This window comes from Schistocerca piceifrons, chromosome 2 (genome assembly GCF_021461385.2).
Source record: "Schistocerca piceifrons isolate TAMUIC-IGC-003096 chromosome 2, iqSchPice1.1, whole genome shotgun sequence".
In the NCBI taxonomy this organism is placed as follows: Eukaryota; Metazoa; Arthropoda; class Insecta; order Orthoptera; family Acrididae; genus Schistocerca; species Schistocerca piceifrons.
The window spans coordinates 607,481,190-607,493,309 of NC_060139.1; the positions used below are offsets into that span (position 1 = coordinate 607,481,190).

The 12,120-nt window shown below is 36.6% G+C and overlaps 1 protein-coding gene across 1 annotated transcript in view; it reads right to left on the bottom strand.

The window, feature by feature from the left end:
* LOC124775104 (esterase FE4-like) overlaps positions 1-12,120 on the bottom strand; it is a 383,368-nt gene that overhangs the window by 56,815 nt on the left and 314,433 nt on the right. The window contains exon 7 of the mRNA XM_047249928.1: positions 970-1,135. Coding sequence (XP_047105884.1) covers positions 970-1,135 — 166 coding nt within the window. The remainder of the gene's footprint in view (positions 1-969; positions 1,136-12,120) is intronic.

The window sequence follows — 12,120 nt, forward strand, 5'->3', positions numbered from 1 at the left end:
CCTTATTTTCTCAGGTACTGCCATTTGATCAGCCTCTCAAGATCTGGTCAACTCTGAACTGATTAAGAACTGGGAATAGAAGATATGCTGACTCACTCTTCAAATGGGGACTGCTGTCTTCGCCAGCATGTGACTGCGGCACTCCTAAGCAGACCCCAAACACCTCAGAGAAGTACGCAGTGCTAGAGCATTCAGTGGGGACTTTGAAGAATTCCTCGTGGCATCCAAAAAATCCATCAAATATATACAAGGACTAGATGTTTGTCTGTGAATATATGTAATTTTATGTAATGTAGAATAACATGATCCAATACTGAAATGTACTTAAATGCCATACGCTAAATAAATAAATTAAAAAATGGAATGTATCACATAAAAGGTGTAATAGATAAATACTTAGTGGAAGTTATATCTTCATCAATCTCCTTACTTGGCAAAATTTGCTAGTATTAATGTGGATATATGTAATCTTTTTATGTGTCCAGTAAGCCAACTTAAACAAAATAATTTTGCTCTAGATAATAAACCACCAACCACATTTATGTTTCTGTTATATACATTATCTGATAAAATGAATTACAATTACAGATCTTTTAACCTGAACATATGAAGATTTTAATATTAATTAATTTTTAATTCATTCAGCATGGTGTGAAAAAATTTTGTCTTCAAATTAATTTGTAATATCCTTTTGGAGGCTTATGAGACAATAAAGGTAATAAAACCAAACACTAAGGTTGCATTAATTCAAATTTGATGTATTTGTGACAAAACTCAATCCTCTTATGTGACAGGTCAATTGTAACACTGATGAACCAGTTTTTAAGGGCTTTGGTGTAAGTCTAATTGTATATTGTATCCAATGTTTTGGTGTGAAATTATGTAATATACTTGAGTTTTATTCATTGACAGTACTTAGACTTTCATATGTTTACTATGTGTATCTAAATTGTAAGAATATGAACTCACGCGCAAGCATGGCAATTCCTTCTCCGGAGGTTCCACCCACAATAACTGGCACTCTGTGGAAACGTCCTTGAGTCATCAGTACCAATGGTTCTTCTGTCAAGAAAGCACCTGAGTGTTCCTTCTCAACACATGGAACAAATGCCACTGTCAAAGCTCCCATTTGTTCCTGGGATAAAAAAATAAAATATTATTTCAGTTTTAAGTATGTAATTGGAGAAGAGGCAGTTGTACCATCCCACTGAAAGACAAAGTTAAAAAGATTTTCCTCTATTTGAGGAATGAACAATTCTGTTAACATCCAAGGTATGCAGAGAAAGGCCCATACAATTTGTACCCACTTGCTGTGCAAAATACAGTCACTTTTTGTGAGTCTCTCTCATTTTCTGCAATAACATGTGGATGCTCAGTACCCATGATGCTAATAAATCTTCATGATTCTTTGTCTAACGACTCATGTAGAGCATTAGTGACTCCACCCTCCTGTAAAAGGTTCTGCATATTAGTGCAAAAAGCACCACATTTTGTCTTGTCTGGTGGTCTCAACTGGTAGACGAGTTGCAATAAGCAAGTCTTATAGAATAAATGCTGCATATTTCAGGGTTTAATTGTCTCTCCATTTTGTTTCTTTCTCTAACTCTCTCTTTTTACTTATGCGACTTGGATCTTCTTCAATATCTCCAGCAACATGTGTTGTGCAATTACTACATTGTGGTCATTTGTTAAATTGTGTTCAAAAGCATTTCTGCACTACTACATCAGTCCTGTACATGCAATTCCAATCTAAAAAAATCTACAAAATTATTTCTCACAATAGAGAGCCACTGTAACAGCAATTGTCACACTGAGAATATGAACAACACAGACAGGCAACAAACTCATTGACAACCAACTTAGGAAGATCTGAATAACATCACGAATCATTAATTTCTGATCAGCAAGGAATAAATCAGTCTTACCTTGGCAAGATTCCTTTTTTAATGTACATGTATTTGTGACCCATACTTGAGTGATATGTAGTATCGTATTCTCCAGTTCTTGAAATCTTAAAGCTGTTTCTATTGAAGCTTGTGCAATGGCGGTGATGATTGTTGTTTTATGAGACAAGACTGCATATTCATCAGTCCTTCCACCCACCGGATGCTCAGCTTATAACAATGTAGATGAGAAGAATATGAGCTAACTCTGTATCATACGTCTAGTTACTGACACACATTGTCATCATAGCTTAAATGAGTATAATGTTAATCAAAATGTTTGCGTATTTAAAATACTATCCCACTGAAAACAATGCTTGTTTGGTCATTAAAAATGGGATGATTACAAGTGGAGCTCCATGACTCAAAATTATATCTTCTTCAAGAAACTGTATAATATACTTGGAGACAACATAGCAGATGAGGTAGACTCTGCATGCTGTTATGCATTTATTGCCATTTGTCAACTTGAGAAATTCTCCTTTAACAGCTTCTTCCTTCTCTAAAGCCCATGTTGTCTTCAGGAATGGAGAATCTTTTCCTTGTTCAGTTGCAATGTTTGTTAATGCAGTGATGACTGAGACATCACCAGTTCTGTAAAGCTCTTCCTGTTGAGTCCATGAAAGGCTGTCAGAATCACTGTGCTAGCATTCAGTTTGATATCACAATGTTATGCTTCAACCATAAGCAAAATCTTGCATTACAAGGCAGCATAACTTTGCAGTTTTCATAGACACCATTTGAAAATATGTAAACAACTCCACAGATCATCATGTAAGGGGTACTACATCAACAGTAGTATGATGTAAATCATACCCCTTACACTTCGCTGGTTCCTTGGAACTTTCAGAGCTGAAGGTGCCTTGTATGGCAGGAGCATTGTCTTGCTGTTATATTCAACAATGCCCAAGCATTAGCAGTTATGCACCCCAGTGTGCGAAGAGAGAGTTGTCATTTGGGTTTTGTGTAGAATTGTTGCGTGGAGTTGCTTAGTACCAGAATCATCTGAACATTGGCTAAAGTGATAAGTTATGAGACTGGAAGTATTATGTTGACTGGCAGGGTGATAGTGAGTAATGATATGGTTTATTTTCAGAAGGTGCATGTAATTACTTATGAAATCAATGGACGAAGTGGTACCATCATTCTTAGTAGCTTCCGTTGGCACAACACATTACACAGCTCTACAAAATAATTTTTTTTTTTCATTGCCAGGGAAGTTTGAACGAAAATGGGATATTGTTATGATACTCATTCCGAGTATATTTGTACTTTTTCCAAATTGGCTCTGGTTTTTGAGATATAGGTTATTTGTGGAAATGAGAGTTTCATGTGGATAATATCGACTGCAGGGTCCATATATGGTGTAATGTATTTGCTACCTGTTTTTTAATTAGTGATATTGTACTATCTTTATTAAACAATTGTGCTCAGGGAGTGCATCTGTGTGGTTGAGGATTACATCATGCAAACATCACACTGTCAGCATGTGTTCAGTCCTGTTGTGTGGTGCGTGTGTTGAAGATATTGAGGGTTGTGCAGATTTGAATTCGGCGGTACTCGACATTCATTTGTTGGCCGAGGTAATCCCCGCAACAGCCGATAGGTAGCGTTCAGTGTAAACAAGAAAAATGGCGATGGTAGAAAGTCACACACAAGTGCAGTGCAGCTTCAAGGAGATAGAACATTTTCATCGTGACGTAGCAAATAAGAGGTGAGTATTCATTTCACACAAAACAATTAATGATGTTTGTTGGATGTGATTGACATGCAAATACAAGAAAGTTCTGCATAATATGTAGTATTTGTGCAATTTTGTTTTAGGAAAACATGAGTTCTTCACGCCGTCTTTGCGTGAACCATCCAGATGAGTTCTGCTACATTTGTGGTGAATACGTTCTTCAAAAGAACAGGAAGAATATCACTCCTTTTGTGAAGGAAGCGTATCTGGCATATTTCGGAATTAAACTTGGAGATCAAGACAAGGCGTGGGCACCCCATAAAGTTTGTAAATGCTGTGTGGAGTGCTTACGGCAGTGGACAAAACGAAAAAGGAAAAGCTTAAACTTCGGAGTGCCTATGGTATGGCGAGAGCAGAAGAACCATACAGATGATTGCTATTTTTGCATTGTTAATGTGAAAGGTTTTAATAGGTTCAAAAAACGAAAGTGGGAATATCCCGATTTGGAGTCAGCAAGAAGACCGGTGGTGCACAGCAACGATGTTCCTGTACCAACCTTCACAACATTACCCACGCTAACATCATCAGATGACGATGTGCACGGCGAGGAATGTACAAGTAGTGGTTTGGAATACGAAGGACGTGAGACACAACCCCAGCAGTTCGACCAGAAGGAGCTCAGTGACTTGATACGAGAACTCAATCTTTCAAAGCAAGCATCAGAACTCTTAGCATCCAGGCTTAAGGAAAAGAACTGTCTTCATCCAAGTGTTAAAATAACAGCTTACCGGACGAGAGAAGAAAACCTTCTTCCATACTTCAACCAAGAAGAGGTTATAGTGTATTGCAGCAATATACCTGGACTTTTACTTGAATTGGGGCTGCCGGAATATAGACCAGAGGACTGGCGTCTCTTCATAGACAGTTCCACTAGAAGTTTAAAATGTGTTCTCCTACACAATGGCAATCGTTATGCATCTATTCCAATTGCCCACTCAACAAAACTTTGTGAAGCATATGCTAACATCAAGATGGTTCTACAGAAAATTCAGTATATGCAGCACCAGTGGTTGATTTGTGTTGATTTGAAAATGGTGAACTTCTTGCTTGGACAACAAAGTGGATACACAAACCACCCATGTTTTATCTGCATGTGGGATAGTATGGCAAAGCACGAACATTGGAAGCAGAAAACATGGCCTCCAAGGGAACATATGGCTGTTGGTGAAGCAAACATCATTAATGAACCTCTGGTTAGTAGGGACAAGATTGTTCTTCCACCATTACATATTAAGTTAGGACTAATGAAGCAATTCACCAAAGCTTTAGACAGAAATGGTAATTGCTTCATATACATCTGCAATACGTTCCCTGGACTCAGTAGTGAAAAACTTAAGGCAGGAATATTTGATGGTCCTCAAATTCGCAGGCTCATCAACGATACCAATTTTACAAGTGTCATGACTGTCACTGAAGCATCGGCCTGGAACAGTTTTGTCGCTGTTGTAAAATGTTTTTTGGGCAATCATAAAGCTCCCAATTACGAGGAACTGGTCAAAAACATGCTCAATAACTTTCAAAACTTAGGAGCTAACATGAGCATAAAATTGCACTTCCTTCACAGCCACTTGGATCGATTTCCTCGTAATCTAGGTGATTTCAGTGAGGAACAAGGAGAGCGGTTCCATCAAGATATGAAAGGAATAGAGGAAAGATATAAAGGAAAATGGGACAGGCATATGATGGCAGATTATTGCTGGAATCTGCAACATGACTGTTCTGAAGAGACCTATAAAAGGAAAGCGTGCAGGAAGCGGTTCGTCATGGACGGAAAATGATATACTTATAGAGAAACTTTTCAATTATGTTTTATACGTGGACAAATGCCTATCAGGTTTTCATAGAAGCTATTTATAAAGATTATTTTCTTGTTTCATTGTAGTTTGTAGCGCTCGAGTTCAGTATTAGCAATTTTTTCTAATTTTTTGAATAAATCATGCATTATCTCAAAAACTAGAGCCAAACTGCATAAATGGTTGCTATATTCGTCCTCAGCACCACTAACCCATCCTAAAGCCACTCAAATATCCTTGGCAAGAAAATGAGTGTTGACCAGTGTTATTATTTGACCAGTTATAGAAAGGAGTACCATGGACAGTTATAATTCAGAAAAGTGATACAGCAATGACAAATTTTGTTTTGAAAGTGGAATAAATTTAACTGTTAATACAAGCATAGCTGGGCTTATATAAAAAAGGTCAATAAACAAGTAAAATGCTCTGTACAGTTACCCTTTCATAAAACATTCTTCCATCTAAATTGGATGAACTTTAATATTCATAAAGTAAAGAGACACATTTTCACTTTAGGCAATATGATCAAAATTACTTTGCAACAAAGCATTTTTTGTCGGTTAACCAAATCCCCATCCATGTCTGATTGCTGCAAATTAATGGAACAGCTGATAAGGCGGAGGTCACAGTTGGATTACCATGAAAGGACATGCTTTTTGGTGAAGAACAGTTGAAACAGTGAACTCCAGAATGCAATAATAAGAAACAGTAAGGAACAATAGAGTAATGAGTCCATAAGCAAAGAGAGTAAGCAAATGTGCCATTACCAAAAGAATCATGTGTGAAACAACAATCTGTAGCATGTTGAATTAGTGCAGTTTGAGGTAATCAATGTGACAATGCACAGGGAGTGGTCCTGTTTGAGCACCACATCACTATACAACAACCAACAGTTGGAGAAAGAAATGGAAGTGTCACATAAATGCCAACTGCACATAGTTTGACTTTGCTGCTGCATGTGAAACTTTTGAACCATTTAGTATGTACCGTAACAAAATCTATGTAGAGAAAGACAGTTAGGAGTGTGTTTTTTGGTTGTTAAAATGTCATCAGTAAAAGAGCATATACCACTAAATAGTGTTGTGGGAGCTTGTTTTGGTAATGAGGGAGAATATGATGTTGCAGGGTTCAAAGATTCAAGTTTTTAGAATGTGACTAAGCAAGAATCAATACACATGGAACTAACAACAGAATTAAGGATGAGTAAAACTTAAGTGCCACAGACACAAAAATGGCAAAAGCTAGAGAGAAGCCCACTTAGCAGTAAAACTGAACATAAATCATCTCCAAGTATCAGTCAGTTGCATGTAATGGCACAGTCCAACTTGACAAAGGAAGGTTAAGACAAAACTCTGGAAGAATTAAGAGAGAGTCAGTAAAACCTGTGCTAGAATTTAAACTGTTTAAAGAAATTCAAGAGATGTTAATCACAAATTTGGAATGATAGTTACAAATGGCAATTATGGAGCTCAGACAGGTGCAGGAAAAGAAAAGCACACACATACAGGAAAAGGTTAATAAAACTGAAGGAAAATGTAATATACATTTAAGTAAAGTAGAACAAGACATAGAAGACCATGGCAGAAAACTGAGTGTGATGGAAGTACATAATTAATAAAAAGCAGGAAGAAATAGTTCTACAGGTAGAAGACCAAAAAAGAAAGATAAATACACTAAACATTATGGTAAAGGGGTCCCACAAATGGAAATTGTAAATAGCTGGAAATCCAGTAAGTTACATCTAATTTTCAAATCGCACCCAGTTGCTTTCATATGTCAGTTCTGTGATTTACTGCCAAAAGTGTGGAATGGTGTGACCAAAATGGCTTACATCATAAATCAGACAGACAATGAAGTTTGTAATTGGGTAATGAGGTTAACAAAGGAAAGTTTGTTGTACACAGAATTTGAAACAATTTTCCTGCCAAAATACTTATCTGAAAGCGAACAAAATGAGATTTTAAATCTGATTTCCAACCATCCATTCAGCTGGAGATGTGATTAAAAGTTCTCAGGGTTTTTTTTTTTAAAGAATTAGAGAGAAATTAGCATCTGGAAGTGCCTTGTGAAGAAAGCCACAGTATGTGCTAGGTGGTGTAACACCTGTTATGTAATGTTTGCAGTAACCTGACTGGTACAATAATTGAAATTGTAGAGCAGACAGTCTGTGCAGACTGAAAGAAAGGAGAAACAGTGGAAGACAAGAGAAAACATTGATGGAGAAAATGATATAAGGCAAGATTATCACTATGAAAATACACGATATAATTAGGGCTTATCTTCTTACGCAGAGGGACTTGGGAAGATGTTGAGCAACATGAGAGATCATAGTAGAGATCAAATGTATGCCTGATTACTGGCACAAAATACAACAATCAACACTAAAGAAAATTTTTCAGAAATTTGAAACCTGAGGTGCTAAATTGAAATCAGAGTTTCATAGGGAAGAAAAAAAATTTTGAGGCATATAATTACACCAGATGGTATAATAGTAAATAAGGAGAAATCTGAGGCAGTGTGTAGTTTCCCAATGTTGAAATTCTGCTATTATGTTCCTGGCTGGGAATCCGTAGTGTTAACTGACCATCAGGCTTTGTAATTACTGTTAAGAAGTAAACTATGTACTGGGATGTTAGGGGTATGGAATTTAGCTCTGCAAGAATTCAATTTTGAAGTGAAATATATATAAGAAGAACAGAATTTGATGCCCAACATGCCCTTGCACACACAACTGCCAACTCCAGAAGACTTGATACTACTCATTAAAGGCATACTCATGAAGGAAAAGCATGCAGAATAGTGAAAACATATAACATATGCCATGAACAAAATGCTGACTAATGTCTATTATTGCTGAAAAGAAAGTATGGGTTCACTGGAGTACAGAAAATCTTGATAAGTTACCTAGTGCATGAAGAGGTATTGTACTGAAGAATGAATACAGACAAAGTAGAGTGGAAATCTGCATACCAGAACATGCCATATTTAATCTCACCTGGCACAAGTATTTTAGCTGTGTTTGCTTTGGAGCCAAGAAGTGCATGGAAGGACTAGAACAGTCCAAAGAGGATATGAAATTCATGAAGATCATGTGAAATTTACCATAAAACCAAGACTTTTATTATTAATGTAAATACTCTACGTCCCCTGCATTGCCAAAAGTGCTTAAAGAGATAGTAGCTGTTGACCTTTATCTACGTCAATAGGAGGAGCAATGCAAGTTCATCTTACTCCACTAAAAAGCTTTGGGCATAAATGATAACACAAGCCAATTTACATGGAAGAAACAAGCAAGGATTTTAAAAAGACATGATGTAGAACCAGTGTCTATTTCACACCATAGATCCACATCCAATTCTTCAGAATGTGATATGAAGGAGGTAAACTGCAAGTGTCAGCTGTATTGCTAAAACATACATGAAAATGGAGTCAGTTAATAGGCAATTTTGAGGAATTAATCAATGTGCCACATGATTCTACAGGATATGAGCCAGTAGAAATTGTATTTAACAGGGAACCTGACAGTCTGACTAGAGAAATCCTAAGGTACTTGACTGATGAAGAAGAGACACATGAGAGAAGATCAGTAAGGTGGAACAAATGTGAGTGAAGAAGGACAATATCAGGAAGGTGCACTACACTGAAATTTGCAGAAATAACTGAAACTTTGGGAAAATATCCTTATGGGGTTTAGTAGTAAGAAATAGAAATGTTCCTCCTCCTAGAGAGGGCATGTCCTCCTTTTCTTCTGTTTTTTTTTTTTTTTTTTTTTTTTTTTTTTTTTTTTTTTTTTTACACAGAATGATTCACTTTTTAAAAGAGAACTGTAATTACAACAAATATTCTTCAAAAGAGTCTACACAGAAAAGGTTTTGTGCATATTGTAAGGCAAATGGATATTTATGAATACATAAAAGTTGGAATAGTTTTTTTTAATGCATAATTTGTGCAGCTTTTGTTGCTCAGTCAGTTACATAAATGAAAAGAGAAATTAAGTATATGGAAATATTTGGTATTCATTCAATTTGATGAAATTTCTTGTGCATTCTGTAATGTTGAAATCAGGACTGGTGTACAAGTATGAAAATGGCAGTTTACCCTTCTCATTCGCTCACTACTTCCCTACCAATGTCACTGCTCTTTTTCTCTACACTTGTCCAGTTTAGTTGTGTTTATGCTTTGAACTTATTAAAGGTATGTAGGGCAATTCAATTTGTTGTGTTATTTGCCCGCATCTCGTGGTCGTGCAGTAGCATTCTCGCTTCCCACGCCCGGGTTCCCGGGTTCGATTCCCGGCGGGGTCAGGGATTTTCTCTGCCTCGTGATGGCTGGGTGTTGTGTGCTGTCCTTAGGTTAGTTAGGTTTAAGTAGTTCTAAGTTCTAGGGGACTGATGACCATAGATGTTAAGTCCCATAGTGCTCAGAGCCATTTGAACCATTTTTTTGTTGTGTTATTTGGAGTTTCCTCTTACTCTCTTTTCTTTTCTGTGGACTGAGAGAAGAATAATGCGTGACCCTACCACCTCTTTTATTTGCAGTAAATATATGTTGGAAGGAGAGACATCAAAAGTGGTGAAAGTTTGGAAACTTTGATACATGTCCAGAGTTGGTTAGAGAAAATTTTTCCATACGAGCTACTTAATATTTGTTGTCTTCCCCTCTCCACTTTCCCCTCAGACACTTTCACCTGTATCAGTTTTCACTACAGATTGTGACATGTACTGCCTACAAATTATGCACTTGGCTGCCTCTGACACCTCTCTCAACCTGGGATCTTAAGCGGCGATTACTAACTGTGATACATCCTCTACAGAAATCTGTGAAGCATCTGGCACCCCAAGCTTGCTGCCGCAAGAGGTGTCTTGCATCACTAGGGGCTTAAACAGTCCTGTATGTGTCAGCAAGTACCAGTTATTGTTAGTCAAGATAATGGTCTTCTTAGCTATTTATACCTTTGCTCCAGATACAAAGACATCATGATGAAGGAAGATAAAGGCAGAATGAGGTCTTAAATATAACCATAACTCCTCCCCTCATCCACAAATACAAGGACTACATCTTATTTCTTCTTGCAGTAAGTTGTTGCAAAAGTACTTCAGTCATGTTTTGTAAAGGGAAGCTGAAGGCTTTCCAACCAGTCCTTGCACTCTCATAATATTCCCGAATATTAAATGCTCCAACTTCTTCGCCTTAGGCCATTGCAAATGGAAGAGAAAAATTCATCCTTTGTATTAAAACAAAAACAGGAAAAGGTCCTGGTGATGACACTTTTAATATCAGATTTCAATGTTAATGTACTTGTGGGTCATGAAAGAAATGCTGTCATACAGTCTTGTTTGTCACTCACTGCCAATGCAGCATGTCTCTACTCCTACCGAGTATATCTTCAAGTTCAGCTATGGTTGGGGAACAGCATGCACCCTAGAAAATGCGGTTGAATGGAATCAAACTCATCCCCCTTTCCACTTCACATGAAATGACTACCAGCTCAAGACAAGATATTACTATTGATTTCATGTGGCTGCAATCGAGGTTGTTGAAGAAAATGGAAGAGTGTGGGGCTGACTTATACTTCAGAACAGCATGTATAACAGCTGTTGAGGACAAAGTTGCACTAAAATGACTTGCCATGATTTGACAGAAGATTTGGAGGATGGTTTTCAGTAAATAAGTATATACAACAGTTTATTTGTTCGACATATATTGTGATGTTTTAATTGTGTAGGTGTTCTACTCATGATGATTTCAATGTGTTATAAAAAAAGAGTTGTTGATAAATTCCACAATAATTCTTAATTCTCAGGACAAATTATTTATATCCCACTACAAATATTAAGGTATATAATACTGAACAAAAACTGTGTAGCAGAATTTTTCTGAGTCATTTGATACAAGTTTTAAAAGGAAATTCACTCCCTCACTCTCTCTCTCTTTTTACCTTCAGATTTTAGTACTAACATTTATGTGCTACATGTATGTTTCTATATGTATAAAAGGGATGTAGTTGTGAAGGAATAGAGGAAGGATTTAACTGAATTAAAACTGAGGTTGAAAATTATGTCAAACCCATAGACTAAGGGATTTTTAATCTTACAGGTGGAATTTCTCGACAACTAGTTATATTCATTTATTTATTTATTCTCCATAGACAAATACAAGGATTTGCTTTTGATTCTGAACATATTTTGCACTTTTTCTCATAAGTTTGTGTGGACAGTTACAAACAACAAAGACAAAAAGTTATATAGCTTTATTACTGGTCATATAAATAGTATTTGTACAAAAAGAAATGTTCTGCTCTTCTGAATGGAATTTTTTTACGTAAGAAACTCCTTCAAGGCAATTTCAAACACCATCTACATGAGCTTTTTAAATTTTTTGGAAGTTTGTTATAAAATTTGATCCCCCATGTAATAGGGGCTGTTGTCTGCATTTTTTGTGTTATGTCTTTGCAGATGATATTTTAAAATTATTTGAATAGTTTTATAAGTATATATTGAAAACAATGTTAGTAGATTCTTACTTTTGAAAAAGCCTTTGCAAAACTTATTATAACTAAACTTACAAATGAACCTTACTGCCTTTTTGGAAGGATGGACCCCTATTTACATGCCTGGCAGCAGCACACCCCCACACTTCAGTT